At 34.1% G+C, this 19,800-nt stretch overlaps 2 protein-coding genes across 2 annotated transcripts; both read right to left on the bottom strand.

Annotated features, from left to right (window-relative positions):
- Positions 1-3,049: 3,049 nt before the first annotated feature.
- LOC111511948 (uncharacterized) lies at positions 3,050-6,388 on the bottom strand. Its single transcript, XM_023168028.2, has 2 exons — positions 6,249-6,388; positions 3,050-3,410 (listed from the first exon to the last, which is right to left on the bottom strand). Exons 1-2 carry the CDS (start codon positions 6,294-6,296, stop codon positions 3,105-3,107), a joined length of 354 nt encoding a protein of 117 aa, XP_023023796.1. The 5' UTR covers positions 6,297-6,388; the 3' UTR covers positions 3,050-3,104.
- A 5,298-nt stretch (positions 6,389-11,686) lies between these two features.
- Positions 11,687-15,772, bottom strand: LOC111507326 (uncharacterized). Its single transcript, XM_023162623.2, has 2 exons — positions 12,770-15,772; positions 11,687-12,509 (listed from the first exon to the last, which is right to left on the bottom strand). The coding sequence occupies exons 1-2, from the start codon at positions 13,190-13,192 to the stop codon at positions 11,856-11,858; spliced, it is 1,077 nt and encodes a 358-aa protein (XP_023018391.2). The 5' UTR covers positions 13,193-15,772; the 3' UTR covers positions 11,687-11,855.
- Between the last annotated feature and the right edge of the window lie 4,028 nt (positions 15,773-19,800).

Below are 19,800 nucleotides of genomic sequence, written 5' to 3'. Positions count from 1 at the left end.
ATACCTGGATGGCAAGAATATTTATGGACTTCTGGCAAAATCTTCCAGTATTAGCTCACTTTGAGGCGTTCATTCACCCTTCGAAGCTTGATACCAAACAGTTGTTGAACTACAGTAGAGATCAACTACGATGTCTAACAGGCCTTTACACAGGTCACTGTCTTCTGAATCATCAGTGGCAAGACAGTGTGTGTCGCCTCTGTTTGGAAAATGATAAATCAGCAGAGCACATACTATGGAATATTACTGGAGCTTTGCACAACACCAAATCGTTATTTCAACACCTCGACACGTGTTTCGATCATCAAATGATCATTTCCAAGAGGGAGATCAAACTATCATACTCACCAAGCTCTCCTTATTTATACCTTACAGGTATTCACGTATACCATACAGGTATACCATATATAGACGCAGGTACCTGTTAAAGGTACCTGCTTCTTTAGTGTCTTAAATTGATTCCACAATTTGCCTCATCTACTCGTCTTGAATTAATTCTACAATGTGTCCTTATGTAATAGTCAGGTAACTCTAAAATTTGAAATAATATAAAAAAAATATATTTTTCCGTTAACAAGCTGTCCCACCCTTACGAACGACAACCCTCAGTAGTCGAAACTTGTGCGAGCAAAGGATTAACGAGGTCTTATCTTTTAACGTTTCATTCCTAAGCTATATAAAATCAGTTGACTAGTTTAGCGATCCTATAATTTTTTTTCTGAAAAAGGGGTTGGTTGGGTGACAGGATCATTTTTTTGCCGATCAATTGTATTCTTGCCGACGTTTCGAATTTAATTAAATTATTCTTCAGGGCTCTGTAAAAATGAATTTTCATAATTATACCTTCCATACCTTATACGATTATTATCGTCACAATTTCACAAGAAATAATGAGTTCTTAATTAATCTGCGGAAGCTGACACAAATGCTTTGTTGGTCAAACCGGACGGAATCTTAAAACACGAGTTTCAGAAAACATGAGAGACTCTAAGAAACTGAATATAAAAAACCCCACGGCTCTCGTTTTTACTTTGATCATACATCTATTCTGGATGTTCAACCATATTTATCCAGATAACTTTTGAGCGAAATGATACATATCCTCAAATACGATAGTGTTAACACTAGAACCGTTTCGATGGCCTTAATACTGCATATTTCAATTTGATATGTAAAATACCTGAATAAACCGTTACCGTAACCGAGAAACCGTTAGTGGCTGCTATTTCCTGTATTGTACGTTTTTCTTTCGTGAACCTCTCATGTGTTAGAGGGAAAGTCAATAGACGATGCACTAGAAAATTCAGCCCAGTACGTTTGTGCTGTCCACAGTGATGTGAACTGTCAGAAATATGCCTGCTCGTTCTTGTTTCTTTTCTAGTCACTAACTAGCAGTCACTAATGGTTTCTCGAATGGCATAATAAGGAAGAAGAAATTTAGATTAAGAATGAACGAAATCTCGACTTTTAGAAAGGACAAAAACCAAGATAAATATATCTCATTTCCATACACCAACTTTGGAAAGATTTTCAAGACCCCAGGTATGAAGGTGGTTTTCGAAACAAGCTATACACTATAGAGCCTTTCGGGAAGTCCGAAAGACAAAGTCGGGAATTCGGAAAAGTCTGGAATTTACGAAATTGAATGCAAGGTCTGCGATGCAAAATATTATGGACAGACAAAAAGATCTATTAAAATAAGATATAAGGAACACTTAGCACACTTGAAATATGGAAGATCTGAAAAATCAGCAGTCGCCCATCATATTATGCAATAAAACCATTTCCATAGACTTCTGTTCATTAAGATTAGTTAGAAAAGTCAACATCAGGCATCTAGATGCATATGAGAGTGTAGAAATAAGCAAACATAATAATATTATGAATAACGATGGTGGACCAATACCAAATAGTGTACTATATAGCATGTTAAAATAATATTTTATTATTAGATTTACCTGACTATTACCTAAGGACACATTGATAAATTAATTTAAGACAAGTAGATAGGGGAATATTGTGAAATTAATTTTATATAGATTATAACATTTCAATTATTAGATTCACTTAACTACTACATAAGGACAAATTGTAAAATTAATTTAAGACAAGTAGACAAGGCAAATTGTAAAATTAATTTAAGTCTCTCAAGAGGTACCTGAAATAGGTAGGTACCTGCGTCTAGGTATGGTATACCTATATACCTGTATGGTATAAATAAGGATAGCTTGGTGAGTATGATAGTTTGATCTTCCTCTTGAAGATGATCCCTTGGTGATCGAAACATGTGTCGAGGTGTTGAAATAACGATTTAGTGTTGGGAAAAACTCTAGTAATATTTATTACTACACGAAAGATTCCAAACAGTGCATCACAAGCACATACTTTGGGCCTGCTCCGCGGCGGACCGAATCAGGTTCTCTGAGTTTGGCAGAGCCGCACTGTTACCATCTGACCTGAAAAATCACTCACCATATAAACGAATCGGCTTCGTTGAAAGGCTGGGTTTATTTGGTGGAGTGTGAATAGGTGTGAGCCACAATTAACGTTTGCGGGTTGCTGTGGAGGGTCGAATACACCCACTCATTTCTGACCCAACCCAACCTGAAGTCGGTTTTCTTGCTCGAAATATGATATATAATTTGAAATTACTAGATTTTTTCTGAACCAAGTCTTAATGCTTTTTCCGATTGTTGGCCTTTCTAATCTACTGTTTGACTATTATTTTCTTGTACATCGTCAATAAGTCTATTGAAAATTCTCACATCAGAACTAAATTACTGTCCCTCAATATGCGTTTTACTAAACAAGTAAGCATTATAACTTTCTCCTAAACCGAGTTCATTTCTTATTCAAGACTGTTTTTATTCAGTTCAAACTTTGTATTTGCTAGATCTCATAGAGAATTGTGATGATAGTAACATAATTTTGAAGAACCATAACAGAATTTCAAAAAATTTATGTCAATGTTCAAATTCGTGTTGACACTGGTTGATACTTTCAAGATGTTAACACGCAATAGTTCTTGTTCAAAAAGGAAACACAAAAATTATTGTACTTGAAAATTCCTTTATTTTCTGAGAACAATTGAGAAGTTTGAAAAATTATTCTACTTCTGAATATACGGGGGCAAGATACTTGCGAATGCACTGACTCAAGGCATCTCCAGCTTCAGCAGCAGTATTACCTTTTCTGACGCTACATTCATTTATCATTTCGTTAAGTTCGTCAGCACTTATTTTGAGATTTTGACCGAATTTCGCTCTCAAAACATCTTTGTCAATGTCTCCGTTTTCTTTCTGTAAACCAAATTTGACGTTCATGCAAAGGTCATGGGATTTAATTGCATCTGGTTTCTTGCACTCGCTGTCGAATCTCAGATATTTTTCCTTGGTGGTTTCAGCATTGGCCTGAAATTAGAAAACGTATTTACCCATTGCTTGAGAGGCGATTTATTCATTTGGGTTTCTTCGAAATGGGGGATTTTCTAAATGAAATGGCGAACATTATAGAGACATCGATAATTTTCCACAGATTATAGTACTCATGATTATTAGTTGAATAGAATAAAATCCGTCTGTAATATTTTTTTTTTCTGAGAAATGAAATTATCACCATGAGAGAGAGAGATAAATAATATACTTCATTGTCATAAGAATAATCTTGTGGACAAAGTTTAACTTAATCTATGATACAGTTTTTATTTAAAAACAAAGTGCATTTAAATTGATCAATTTTCACTTAATATATAAAATCAGTTTGTATATATAAAAACATATAAGTCATACAGGGTACTGGCAAATAATAAATAAAATTTAAAAAAAGTTTTTATATATAAAAACATATACATCTTACAGGATTCTGGGATATAATAAATGAGTAATTTTTTTGTATATATAAAAACATATAAGTCTTACGTGATGCTGGTAAATGATAAACAAATAAAATATTTTTTTAAAGATTATCATTATAAAATTCTTGTATATTACAGTATGGTCTATCACTTAAAAAACCTTCCTGAAGCATTGTAAAGACTTTATTTCTGTTACATTCTTTGGCAAGTGGTTGACCATTTTATAACGATTATAGACAATGGAATAATTTATGACTGATGTTATTGGTATTGTCAACTTGATGTTGTTGGATAGCGTTGTCACATAATGAGTTGGTGAGGATTGAAATTTGTTCAAATATTTCTTAATTAAACACACTGTTTCCAATATAAAGAGTAATCTGCAAGAGTCTGTACTTTTTAATTTGCACATACATCTCACGGCTCGTTTATGCAAAATTAAAATATTTTGTAGTAGATAACCGCTACATACGCCCCAAAATGGAATTTCATATCTCAGGTGAGATTCCATCAGAGAAAAATAAACAGTCTTAGCTGCTGTTAAACCAAGTTCATTTGCGACTACTCTGACTGCATAACAACCACTGTATTACACAAGGCATAAATATGGTCTTCAAATTTTAGTTTTTATCGATATGTACTCCTAAAAATTTCAAGCTACTTTTTTTTCTCAATGATGTCATTCCCAATGGGTAAATTGTCAAATTCACATCTGAAAGTTACTATGTTAGTTTTCGAAATATGGATTGAAATTGAGTTTTCCTTCATGAACAGACAGAAAGTGATAAAGAGCAACTGGCGATATTTTCCAATGAAGACCTCGAAAAAAATATTTGTCAGTCTACTCATTCTGACATATCGAATAGTTTGACACTAAAGTTGCAAATAAATTCGAAAAATTAAAAATGTTCAGGACATATTTCCAATGAATGAGGTATCATTTACAGGAACGCTATAAAATGTAATATATGAAAGAATCCGTGTTGGGAATTACACGTTGAAAGGTAAGACCTCGTTAGTCCTTAGCTCGCACAAGTTTCGACTTCTGAGATTTTAAACTCAATGTGGGACATTGAATTCGATATTTTTTTCCTCCAATAACCTTAAGTTTGAAAATTAAAGGCAGGTATTTCCGATTTATCGAGATTTTTCATTTGACGAGACCTACTATCAAAGAGAGAGTTCAGAATGATGAAATTTTTTGAAAAATTCTGTAACTTGTAAGTTTGCCTGTCTGTTCATTTGTGTTTCTGTTGTTCACAAAGGTATGGCCAGAAATATCGACTTGAAATTTTCAATATTCATTGGAATCGTAATAGACTACAGGTGGATATATTTTGAGCAGAATCTGAAGACGGAAAACTCAATTTTCCAGTACTTTTTCGAAAACCTTTATACTTCGCATGAAAGAATGTTACGGAGAATGTTCGATGATATTTTTTGATACTTTCACTCGTACGGAAGACAAAGGAGGAAATGACTTATTTTTCGAGTTCCTTTGGGTAATCCAAGAACAAAAAAAATTACTAATTATCCAGAAGTTGATACCTACAAAAAAGTTCTATGAAAAAATAATGAATATGTTTTTATCACCACAAAAGTTTTGAGATAATTTGAGTAAAAGAGAGTTTATATACAGAAGTCAAGTTAGAACTAAAAACTGAAAATATCTAAAGACTATGAAACATTTTTATTGTATGTTAAGAAGGTAAATACTTCAATTAAATGATATAGATAAAATACTTTGTCTAATTTCCACTTACTTAATGTATTGATATTAATATGACCAAGATTTCGGTTTTTACACCATTCTCAAGTATCTCAACTTAAGATATATCGTATTAATATCAATATATTAAGTAAGTGGAAATTAGACTAAGTATTTTATCTATATCATTTAATTGAGAATGAATTTACACAAAATAAATAAGTCATCAATATCACAAGGTAAATACTTCATTACATTTTTTCGACTATCACTATAGTTTAGGAAATATTGAAGACATTTTGCATTCACGGGAATTGTCTTAGAAATGATTATGTTCATCTATGAGAAATGTAAAAGTTTTCCTCTATTACTTATTTCTTTTGATATTATCGACTTAGAAAGTTTCGTCGATAGGAAAATAGTTGGACTGATAACTGAGAAAATCGCAAATATCGAAAACTACTATATAGCATATAGACTTTTTCTTAGCCTTTCTTGAGGATAAAAATCGAAATCCAAGCTCTCATGAAAAATGAATCTTTGAAACATACTCTCAACTTTGATCCTTCACTCCGAATGTCCCTATATTGAATGAAACATTACAAAAACCCACAATGGAAAAATATAGTTCATTTCAAAATACAATTAAAAAATCTTTCAGCTTTGGGAAATAATTTCAAATCTTACCAAGACCAAAACTGTAATAGCCAACACGATACCAAAACAGAGCTTCATGATTACAATGATAACGAATATGCAGAACCAAGAAATCTGGCTCTTATATACATAATGAGAAGGGTTATCTGATAGGTCAAATTTCAATTAAAAGAATACTGATTGGACTTGTGTTATATAAGTGTTCATGTTATCAAAGATGCTCCTTAGAAGACTTTTTTGTTGGGGATTCAATATTTTTTACTGTTTTTTTGGGCTCATAACCTTCCTCAATCTGAAAAAATATTAGGGTAAATCAATAAAGAATCTGCTGAAGTATAATAAAGAGCAAAATGAAAAGTTCATTCCGAAAAGTTACTGCGTAATATAAACCATTGGAAAATCCAATCAGCCAGTAACTTGTCGTATTTATGAATTTTGCCTACATATTGAAAAAATTAACTGAAAAATTCAAATATTGATACTTAGCTTCCTGAAGTGATTGACGATTCAGAAAACAATTCTTTCCTATTTTCAAAAGCTCAAATTCACTATAAAAATCTCGCCCCAAACTGTGCTAGCTTCAATTTCTTTTGACACAAGTCAATAGTGAATTTCAGATTTTCAAAACGGAAAAAAATTGTTTTCCTTAACGTCAACTACTTAAGGAAGCTGAGTATCATAATTAATTTTTTCAATCGATTTTTTCAATTTGTAGGCAAAATTCATGAATACGACCAGTTACTGACCAATTGGTTTATATTACGCAGTAACTTTTCGTGGTAAACTATTCAGTGTGCCTTTTATTACACTCAAGCAGATACTTTATTGATTTATCTTTTATTTTTTCAGATTGTGGAAGGTTATAAGTCCAATTAAACAGTAAAAAAAAATTAAAGATGCACCTAATTAAATTATTACCATTGTTGCACCTTATTTTAGTAGTGTGAAGTTACCCACAACATCTTATCCACAGTTTATGACGAGGGACAATCGAACAGGATTCAGAATGAAATTTGCCAACAGTGTTGCCAGATTGCAAATAACAAAACTTTCACCTGTATTTCGATGTTATCATATTAAAAACACGATATATTATTGAATCATGTCGAATAAATGAGTCAGCATTCTACATAAACTCATTATATCAGCCAACTGTCCCAATACAAGCATTAATACCAAAAAAGATGTAAAATATGAATACCTATAATTGTCAACCACCTTCAAATAAATGAATATGATACCATTCAGGAAAAATTCATTTGTACCGAAACAGGTAGTATGGAAATTGGAAAATTGGTTTCTCGGTAAAAATTTTATGACTTTTAACTCAACATATCCTGCGTTGAACAATATCGAATGTCCAGGAAAAACTCATCAAAAAAAATCAAATTTCTCCCTTATCGAATATAGTTGACGTGTTTGAACAGATTTGCATACCATACGTTCCCTTCGGTGCGAAAAAAATAGTTCCTTATATTCGAAACTTAATTATTGAAAGAAAGCCAAATTTCTTACTCATCAAAAATAGTTTGTTGATGAAAATTTCAGAGTAAATTCTCCGAGATTATGTCTATTGATGTGTTCGAACGAATTTGCGTACTATACCTTCCTTCCGTGCAAAAAAAAATTCCCTACATTCGATACTTATTAAATCTAAAAAAATAAAATTTCCCCCTCATCAAAAATAGTTTGTTGATGAAAATTTTAGAGTATATTCTTCGAAAGTGTGTCTATTGATGAGTTTGAACAGATTTGCGTACCATACGTTCCTTCGGTGCGAGATAAGATACTTCCGTATATTCGAAACTGAATTATTCAAAAAAGTCAAATTTCTCACTTATCAAAAACAGAATTCAAGGAAATATTTTTTTTCGCACCGAAGGAACGTACGGTACTCAAATCTGTTCAAACATGTCTTCGAAAAATATACTCTGAAATTTTCATCAACTAACTATTTTTCAGAGAAAAATTAAATTTTTCTGGATGAGTCTTTCCTGGGCATTCGGTATTTTTCAACGCAGGATATTCCAAATGACATATTTTTGAGTTACAAGTCATCAAATTTTTTCCTAGAAATTAATTTTCCAATTCCCCCTATACTACCTGTTTTGGTACAAATGAAATTTTTCTGAGTAATATCAACTATACTGTTATTTCACATATTTTTTGGTAATAATGCTCGACTGATGAGTTTATGCATTCGACATGTTTCAATAATATATCGTGTTTTTAATTTGATAACATCGAAATACAGGTAAAATTCTCATTATTTACAATCTGGCAACACTGTGCGCAAATTTCATTCTAAACCCGGTTCTATTGTCCCTGGTCATAAACTGTGGATGAGATGTTGTGGCTTACTTCACACTAATCCTTATTTTTATATTGCCGCATCCAGATTTCAGTTCATGAACTGACGACTGAAAGGTTTTTTCCAAAAAACTGATCTCCCGTGATCACGAAGCGATCTTTTGTGATAATTCATATATTCATATATATTTATTTTTGCAATTTTAGGGGTAATGGTTACTAAGGAGCGGTATGGAATTGTAGAAATATGTTCTCTTTGATTTGAAAATCGACCACTTTTCCTCTTTTTCATTCAACAAATGTGTGCAATATCCGGGAGAGGTTGAAAATAGATGTATGAACTGAAACTGAATTGAAAAATGAGAATTAAAACTTCCTATGTTCATATACCACTTGTATTTGTAACTGACGTTACTGTAGTTTCGTCCTACAAGGACGTTTTTGAACGAATACAATAAACTTATTGTATTTGTTCGAAAATGTCCTTGTAGGACGAAACTGCAGTAACGTTGAAAGTAGTATAAAAACACTCTTCATGATGATCTCTTATCACTTAGTAACGGCGACATCCATCAATCTATCAAACTGAATTCTCGGAAGACATCCTGCATGTGTATTCATGTCGACTATCGAATGTGACATATGGGCATTTTATTTTTTTGACATTCGTTGAAGGAAATACACCTGTTTTTGGTCTGAGGTGTTTTTAGAAATGAATGTTTTGAGAATGTAAAGATATTCCTTTTCGAATCGTCATTCAAGTGAAGAAACTACTACACTACTTACTATGTACTACTTACATAAATACAGCTTATACATTGGAATAACAAATAGGCTACAATTCACAAAGGTATTGTGTAATTCTGGTCATAATATAACGATATGTATTAAGGAAGTCGTGAAAAGTCTTGCTGCCTGCTGCGCTGCCTATACCGTTGGAGTTACATGCAGATAATGTAGATACCGTAAGAATGTTTATCTTAGATAGTTCTAAATAAAAGTCTGCGATAGCATATATCTACCTCTTATGAGGTTGCCTTTTATATTTCGGGAATAGAGAACAAAAACAAATATTAATCATAGAAAATAACTTCATTGTTTTTCAAAATATTCCCAATGAAGATCTATACATTTTTGCATGCGTTTGAACCAATTGTCTAACACTTTTGCCACTCTGTTGGAGTATCTAAAAAACATGCATTCTGAATGCAGCAACCGCTTCTTCAGGCGTCGAAAAAAGTTGACCTCTCAGTATGTTTTTCACGTGCGGAAATAAAAAGAAGTCATTCGGTGCCAAGTCAGGACTATATGGCAGATGACTCATCAAATCGATGGTTTGGGTACTCAAAAATGCAGTTGTTTGAGCTCGCATTGTCGTGGTGAAGAGTGATCCGTTTTTTGGCGGTCGGTTTTCCTGATTTCTTGGAAAACAACTGGCTAACAAATGGTTGTGTACCACTCAGAATTGGTTGTTCTGCGTTGTTCTAGTGGTACGGTTGCGACATGTCCAGTTTTTCCGAAAAAACAGGCGATCATTTGCTTGGAAGTGCTTCGTGCGCGAACAACTTCTGTTGGATTTTTCTTATATTGAAACACCCATACAGTCGACTGCTGTTTACTTTCGGGCTCATACGCGTAAATCCACGATTCATCACCTGTTACGATGTCATGGACATGTTTCGAAGCACCGCGATCGTATTTTTTTAGCATTTCCTTCGACCAATCGACACGAGCCTTTGACAAATTGTGTGGGATCCAACGCGAACAAATTTTTTTTACAGTCAAATGTTTATGCAATATTGAATGTATGCTAGTCCCGCTAATGCCTAAGGTTGCCTCATTCTCACGATAGGTCAAATGACGATCTTGCAATATCAGTTCACGCACATCATCAATGGTTTTCGGAACAACAACTGATTTTGGACGACCTTCACGAAATTCGTCTTGGAGTAAACTGCGACCACGATTCAATTCATCATATCATCGATAAACACTGGTACTTGATGGAGCTTCATCGCCAAAAATTGAATTCATCCATGCACTGTTGCTGAGTTAATCCACGTCGAAAGTTAAAAAAAATAATCGCACGAAAATGTTCACGATTTAATTCCATTTTTGGGAAGAGATGAATCTTTTAAGTTACTTTAAACATCACAAATAGCGCGCGTATGTCAAAACATTCTGAGTACGTATAGCTCAAAAATATCCAACTTTACGATAGAGCTGTCAGTTGCCAGATTGCAACACTAGGGTTTCCAAATCCCGAAATACAAAAGGCAACCTATCGTATGTGGAAGCCACTATATGCAAAATACTGAGCCATCAATACAATTAAATTCGATACTTTTTTTACAATGAATATCAGTCAAATTCTTATAAAAATTGATACAATTGTCGTTTTGAATATTCAATATAGATAAACTTTGCGCTTTACACTGAGTAATTTCGACAAATCGTTTAAAAGTTATCACGATAAGATTAACTTGACGCAACGCAGTGAGCCATTACGCGCCACGTCTACTGTAAGACGACGCGACGGGCGTCGATGCGCAGGGGAAGATGGGCGGTCTGAGCAGTGAAGGGCCATCGCCGAGAACGTGACCCGAACGTGGGCAGACGCGTGAGGGCAGACGTCGTTGACGCTTGTGTTGGTTTTGCGAATTTCTTTATAGGTAACATAATTCGATTCTCTAAGCTATTCATTACTTAGTGCAGTTGGCATATTCTTTTAGTTACTGTATTTTCAAAGTAAAAATATAAATTACTAGCTGTTGCCCGCTCTGTTTGTAAGTAAGTACATGTACATGTAAGTAAGTACGTTAATGTATAAGTTTGAAAATGTCCTTATAAGATGAAACTGCAGTAACGTTAGTTACAAATAAAAGTGGTAAAAAACATAGAAATTTTCAATTCTCTTTTCTTCATTATGATTTCCTACCACATAGTAACGGCTGCATCCATCAATTGAATATAGCTATTTGTATAACAAGGGAGGAAAGTGTTACTTTTCCTCCCGAGAATGAAGTTTACTGCCCGACGCTTAGCGGAGGGCAGTAATCATTCAAGGGAGGAAAATTCACTTTACCCCCATGTTATACATATGATTTTTCCGCCTCCCTCAAATTTTCAAATAATTCATTTATGAATGTTCCAAAAAATAATTTATTTATGAAACTTACAAACAAAATTTATTAAAGAACTAAAACTGAGAAGTAGGTACAGTATAACTCATAGGGACGGTATTTTCATACTTGCATCCTACATATTTTCAATTTCTGCTAGAGTAATTATTTATAGTGATGTTAAACGTGCAGTTTTGAGCAGTGGTTATTTGAATACCACTATAGAACTGAGAGCTGGATCCAACGCAGTTTTCGTGATATTTTCACTAACTATATTATTACACAGCTGGTATCCCTCGGAAATACTCGTACTTAGCTGATTACAATCAGTTTCATTAACTTTAGTGACTCCCATAATTAGGTTCGAAATTTTTTGCTTTTTTGCAAGAGATTGCTGCACATATCCTTCAGCGATATTTGTAGACTTCCAACCTCCGTGTTGCTTTAAAGTAAGAATGTCTCCTCCAGAATTTGCAAGTAAACTTGCCGAGGTTCTTCTGAAACTATGCCCGGTATAATTTATGGCATTAGGCAGTTTTAAAAATTCTGCAATTTTTGTAGGAATTTTAGCTATAGTATTTTTCCCAACCATTTGGTTGATACATTTTCCTGCTCTATAGCAGACAAATAAACGTGTCTGATCTATTTTACGGCGTAACGATATATATTTTCTATAAATATCAATATAATTAGGGCCATTCCCCAGTGAAGCATTGATTACAAACGTTCTCTGAATATTTGTTTTAGAATTTGGTATATTTACTATTAATATTGAACCTTCATCTTCAATATCTGTGGTGGCCATTTTAAGGAGCTCGTCACACCTGCATGCTCCTGAAATTCCGAAAATGAGGAGAACCTACAAAACAAAGAAAAATAATTTAACAAAAAAAGAAAAAAAACTGTCGACGCTGGAATTCGAACCAAAAACTACAAGGCCGTCAAGAATAAATTATTCATGACTGATTATTCAGAATAATGAGCGGTGCACCAACTCACTGCGCTACTGAGCCTAATGAACTAATTATGCGGAATCATAAACATAGCGTAAAACTTTAGCTCTATTATAATATTCAACTTTTATTTTTTAAATATATTTACTTCTCGAAAATATCTTACCTTCATTAATAAATAATTATTATCGGGGGCTTCTAATAAAAATTTATTTAGTTCCTCTCTTGAGAAGGTTTTTGCCTTATTAGGTTTATATCCTTGGTTTTGCCTTTTCAAGAAAGCAATTAATTTTGGGTATTTAATATCCATATTTTCTTTTATTTGAAGCATGGTACGTAGCATCGAATTCTTGGACCACAATGTAGAGGCTTTTAGTGTATTTGCTGATATCGAAAAATATCCCAACATAACATTTTCTGAGTAAATACGAATATGCTTTTCTTCGGCCCATCGCTTGAAATGTAAATATTGTTTTTCGTATTTATCTTTAGATTTTTGGGGCAATAAAGATTGTACCGTTACATTAACTTGTTCCAAAATAGCCGGTGGTGTATTATTTATATCTTCAAAATCCATTGAATCACTCATTTTTGAAATATTCTTAATATTTTACAGATATACCTATTATGTATGGTGAATCACACTTTGAAACTGTCAAACGACCATAGCATGCTATAAAATTTGTCATAAATTATCAATGAAAAAATCGTTAAATTACAATACTTACTAATTTGTACCATATTGCAAAATACCGGTTGTTCTATAAATAAACGGTATACTTTATATTTATATAATAGAATATAGTTTAGGTTGTCAATGCCTTATAAATTATTTCATTGATTATGTACCATGACGTCGCTTTTCCTCCCTAGTGAGGAAAAGTACGACTTTGCTCCCAACAATGAGGCCAGGAAATGTATACTTTGGATAGAGGTAGGCGGAAAAATTATTATCACAGCCCAGTTGTATGGTATGACAAAAGTTCAGGTTATTTCGAAACTATACGTCATCAGAGCTACTATCGTTGTCAATTTCTTCCGCTAGGTCAATTGGAGAAGAATTCTGGCAGTTGGCCACATAACATGTCCCACATATTGCGTTTCAATATAATACCCCTTTAGGCAAAACATCCATTTCAACAATTGCAAATTATCATTCTACGAGTAATTAACTCTTCTGAAATACACATTTTTTAAATTTTAACTGTATGTGAAGCTCTTTCAGTTTTGGGAGGAAAAAATTCTTGGAAATCTAGGATTATACATACAATATTATTTTAGGTTATGGATGCAAATCCATAATATATGTAGGTTATGTATGTATACAAGTTTCCTGATTCCTTTAAATTTCTTTTGTGAATCTATAAGGATCTAGAATTATCAACGGTGTTCAACATCAAGTGTGTTTACCATTTTGTGTGTCTTGCGAATGAATTTTATCCATATGGGAATAATGAAATGAAAATATTTATATGACGGTGAGAAACACGTTTGCTTTTCTGTTAACCTATGAAATGAATTACCTAGATGCAATCAAACAGAAACCCATTCAGAAAGTTAGCGAGATAAGGGATTTGGGAATCATAATAGATGACATGCTTGGTTTCAAAGCACATATAAATAAAATTCCAAACGAAACAAGTGAAATGATGGGATTTCTCATCAGGAACAGCAAAGATTTTAAAAACCCCAAATTATTAATTTCGTTATACAATGCATATATCCACTGTAAATTAAGTTTTCACTCTATCATCTTGAACCCAATATATGCAATAGATATCAATAGACTAGAAAAGAACCCAAAACAAATTTTCAGGATTCCTGGGAACAAAACCAATTCCCCTGTACAGGATAGCGACTATGATATCATCAGGAGAAAAATCAATAATCTCCGACTGGCCGATAGAAGAACTCTCGGTAACGTATTATGTTCAAACAAAATCATTAAAAACCAAATTGACTCGCAAGAATTACTGTCACCATTACAATTCAATGTTCCACCAATATTGGTACAAACACCTCTCATACGATCGCAAAAAGAATTTAATCTATGTATGCAAAAAACTATGTAAATATATTTTCCAAAAACTAATTATCACTAAAAAAATTATCAAATCTTCATATTTTTAACTTTGGTACAGCAACATCATAACTTATGTTTGACACTCGTCGGTTTCGTTGAACTTCGAAAATTTATATTTTAAGATATTTGTATCAGTATCTCTCTACAGTGTGCTTGAAACTGTTTCTAGGATAGTAAAGGGAAACTAAAGTGACATGAAAGAGAACTCACCCCCATCAACCCCCTAGGCCCCACCCACCAAAACACAAAAAGTTAAAATAGCAAAATCTTACTAGTGATACATCATTGAAAAGACTATAAAAAATGCTATCCAATGGTTTAAATAATAATTGTACAGGGTGAAGCAATAATTGTGAAACGTTGGCTTGAATGGAATATTTAATGAGGTTTAATGAGGTTGGAAGTGCAGCAAAGTACATACATCACTGAAACAAATATTTTTTAACATTCTCGGTTCAACGCGAATTCTTTCAGCCATAAGTTCACAAAACTCAATTCGTCGGTCTGGATCGTCATCGCCTAGTTCTTGAAGAATTTGTGTTTTGTACGGGTGAAACTTATGTAATTTCAACACCTTTCTAACCGACTCATGTGAAAGTCCTGTCACTGCAGATACTTGACGTGTTGATGCAGTAGGACCTCAATTTGGGTTGCTTCATTCAGTAATCTTGGGGCATTTATTTTTTTATTTTGCACTGATCCCGTTTCTCTAATTTCACAAACTACACCTAAACGATTTGATCTCCACAGACTTTATTAAAAAAATATATCACAACATGTTTCGCAAAACATAGCTTTTTCAAGTGATTAATCCGTTTCTCTAACTTTTCAACTAAATCGCGGACGTACACGTGACTTACATTTTTGTCCGGATGCCTTTCATGACACTGCGGTTCTGGGAGGCAAATATGAAAATTATCTCCACGCGCTCAGGTATACTGCAAACCATCATGACAACTACAGCTTATGGAACGCCGTTTTACTTTTTATTTTCAAAAATATTCATTCCTCAATTTATTCACCTAAATGACACTTGATTTAAAATGTTACATGAATAAAATTGTTATATGAATAAAAAAGACCAATGAATATATATATATATATATATATATATATATATATATATATATATATATATATATATATATATATATAAAAGATAGAGGGATATTGAGTGAAATGGTATTATCAATGGAAAAAGGTTATTGGACAAAGCACTCATAGGAAGGTGGGCAAACCGCAGACACGTGTTTCTGGCTATTTAGCCTTCGTCAGTACGGTACAGCCAAGTGTAAAGGATAGACAACACTTGGTTGCAAGAAAGGGGTCAAACAAAGCAAGCGGATTCATTATCAGGGGCCAACTGCGATTTCATGTCATCGTTGGAAGATCTTCTGATGACATGAAATCGCAGTTGGCCCCTGATGATAAATCCGCTTGCTTTGTTTGACCCCTTTCTTGCAACCAAGTGTTGTCTATCCTTTACACTTGGCTGTACCGTACTGACGAAGGCTAAATAGCCAGAAACACGTGTCTGCGGTTTGCCCACCTTCCTATGAGTGATTTGTCCAATAACCTTTTTCCATTGATAATACCATTTCACTCAATATCCCTCTATCTTTTTTTTATTTATTTTGGACCCGGATGTCACGCAGGTTGCTATAGCTGCTCCCGTGACGAAGTTGGGAGTTAGTCCTTGTAATCACAAGATCTTCCAACGATGACATGAAATCGCAGTTGGCCCCTGATGATGAATCCGCTTGCTTTGTTTGACCCCTTTCTTGCAACCAAGTGTTGTCTATCCTTTACACTTGGCTGTACCGTACTGACGAAGGCTAAATAGCCAGAAACACGTGACTGCGGTTTGCCCACCTTCCTATGAGTGCTTTGTCCAATAACCTTTTTCCATTGATATATATATATATATATATATATATATATATATATATATATATATATATATATATATATACGTTTTCCTTACAAGATGAGATCTTATTAAAATTAAGACAACCCGAGATCTACCTGAAAGAGTGTAAATTCTGAAGTATATTTATAATTAGTAGCATTATAATGACTCATCAAACCTCTATCCCTTGAGAGGGGAAACAGATTTGAATTTTGGGTTTTTGTTAAAAAAGTTTCGAAACGAGATCCATAGAAAGAGTTATCCACGTGTTGTATTAGTTTTGTATGTTCTGTAAACTCACACCAACGTGAGATCCGTCGGTAGTGCGCAGCCATTGTTGAATTTGGCACTAAAATGCGAACCCTTAGCAGATGCTTGATAAAAAGACCACGTGCTAGACATTAGTTCGCATCGGAACAGGTCAATTTTAGTTGCCCTTAAACACACAATTGAATTTAAAGATATATTGAAGACAAATGCGAAATGTCGCGGGAAAAGTATATAGTGAAGTTGGTGGAATTACAAGTGGAAACAAATAAGGAAATTGATAGTTTCTATAATTTTGTTATTCCTTTTCACCAAGGACATTATTACTCCGTTACAGTCTAGAGAATTATTACCATTTCATCATCGACTAAAAGACTTAACCTTTCTACTCTACTTTTACAAGAGAACGCGAGCAATAATATGAAATGTGTCTAAATAAGGATTTCTAACATTCAAGAAAAAGTTTAATTATGACTGCAGTAATATAATCACATTTTGTTGATTTCATAAAAGTTTACGCTATTATTTTCCTGTTGACGATGTGCTACTCATTATCAACCCATGCTAGGTGGCAAAAAATTATTTCTTTTTTTAACACGCTTAATAATGTTGAGAATTTTGAAATTTGATTTTTAGCCATATCTCAGCCTCCGAATAATCTAAAATTTGGCACACATTTCAAAGACCAATGAAAATATAAGAATTTCCAGATATTTGAAGTTGAATAAGTGTATGCGTATGTTATAGGGATACTCATTAGTTGCTATGTAAGTTTTTCTATATCGGGAAATTTTTGTAAACAAAATCCCTCAAAAATGCCAACAATATTCTATATACTTGAAGTCATACTCATTGCAAGGTACGAAATCTGTTGGTTATAATGTTATAAATAGTAACCCACATATTCCTTTAAAAAATCAGGAGATTTTGATACGCACGCACTTATTCAACTTAAAATATCTTGAAAAGCGTTGATATTTGTGAAACAAAACTCATCCCTTTTTTGTGTAGGAAATATTTGGGATTAAGAAAAAGAAGACGAAATCGATATTAATCCAGTGTTGTGAAATTTGGGGAGGGGCGATTAGGGGCACCCACCTGCCGTACGCTCCTGTTTGAAGTTACGAACACATGATTTGCATTGAAATTTGGAACTGAATGCTATCATGTGACATACCAAATTTCATTAAGAGAAGTTGAGCCGTTATGGAGTCAATCTGAAAAATATATTTTTTGTCGCTTTCAACACCCAGTAACTCGGTTATTATTCATCTTAGGGTATATGTTTATTGGAACTTTTATCCCTAAAATCCCTACCATCAAAGTTTGTCCCCTTTATTGTGGGACACCCTGTATATGGGCATACAAATTTTACCAACGAATAATACATTCTGATACACTGAACAAAAATTCTGTCAATTGCACAAAAAAATCATATCGATAATTCAATAAACAATCCACAGGAACATAGACAGAATTTCTCATAAGAGGTGACCGACATTCAACAACTTTTTTGGACAACCCTGTAGACATACGAACGAAATAAATTTTTTGAAGGTGATTGACAATGTTTCATGATGAATTTCACTAGTTCGGACTTCCATTGTCTACTATATGAAATGATTTGAAATCCCTGAAACAACTAAAAAAGGAGAATTGAAAATGAATAGCTGAAAATAACAATTATATTAACCAAAATAAACCTGATTCCTCCGAGAGATGACTATTTATAGGTCGTTCGAGTACTTTCACTTATCCACGCTTTCCATTTTCTGCTTCACTGGTTCCGTGGGAGATGACCGTTTTGGCGGGAGTTGGCCATTTTTCGCTTGATGATGGGTTTCCATATGTTGCGTATTTCTACTCTGGCTTGGCTGAATACGTTGTTGGACAACATGTATGCGGCTTCCTTGAATTTTCTCCTTAACCAATGTTCCCCTCTGTGCAAGATCTCAGCTTGGGACCACTCGATGTTGTGTTGATGGGTCCAAACATGGTCTGCTATTCCTGATTTGCTATTCTGAAGATCATTTTTGATGATGTCTAGTTCCTTCTCGAGACCTTCCTTCGTATTACAAAGCCCAAAAGCATGAAGGAAGGTCTCGAGAAGGAACTAGACATTATAAAAAATGATCTTCAACGGGATGGCTACTCCAAAGCGATGGTAGAAAAGACTTTGGCTAGAAGACAGCAGGAGCCTCGCAAGGAAGAGAAGCCGTCACAACCAGTGCTTGCACTTCCCTACATCAGAGGATTATCGGAGAGGATAAGAAGAATTGGTTCCAAGTACAACATCAGAACCTGCTTCAGATCCGGTAACGCTATCCGTAGCAGCCTCACGAAAATCAGGCCACCAAACGCGGACTGCGATTCCAAGAATTGCATTTATCGGATACCCTGTGAGTGTGGAAAATCCTATATTGGTGAAACTAAGAGGCCATTGAATGTTCGCATTGCCGAGCACAAGAAACACACACAGCGAGGGGAAACCAGCAAATCAGGAATAGCAGACCATGTTTGGATCCATCAACACAACATCGAGTGGTCCCAAGCTGAGATCTTGCACAGAGAGGAACATTAGTTTAGGAGAAAATTCAAGGAAGCCGTATACATGTTGTCCAACAACGTATTCAGCCAAGCCAGCGTAGAAATACGCAACATATGGAAACCCATCATCAAGCGAAAAGTGGCCATCTCCCGCCAAAACGGTCATCTCCCACGGAACCAGTGAAGCGGAAAATGGAAAGTGGGGATAAGTGAAAGTACTCGAACGACCTATAAATAGTCATCTCTCGGAGGAATCAGTCCAGTCATCACCCGAAGACGATTGTAGATACTAACAATCGAAACGTCGTGAACTAACGTGACTTGGAATCTCTCCACTTTTTATTTTTATTTTCTTTTTTCATTTCTTTATTTTCATTTTATTCATTCAATT

The sequence above is a fragment of the Leptinotarsa decemlineata genome, unplaced genomic scaffold, assembly GCF_025532065.1.
Source record: "Leptinotarsa decemlineata unplaced genomic scaffold, Ldec_3_MD MMD2_tig00026330_RagTag_RagTag, whole genome shotgun sequence".
Taxonomy (NCBI): domain Eukaryota; kingdom Metazoa; phylum Arthropoda; class Insecta; order Coleoptera; family Chrysomelidae; genus Leptinotarsa; species Leptinotarsa decemlineata.
This window is presented reverse-complemented; position numbering and strand designations above follow the sequence as displayed.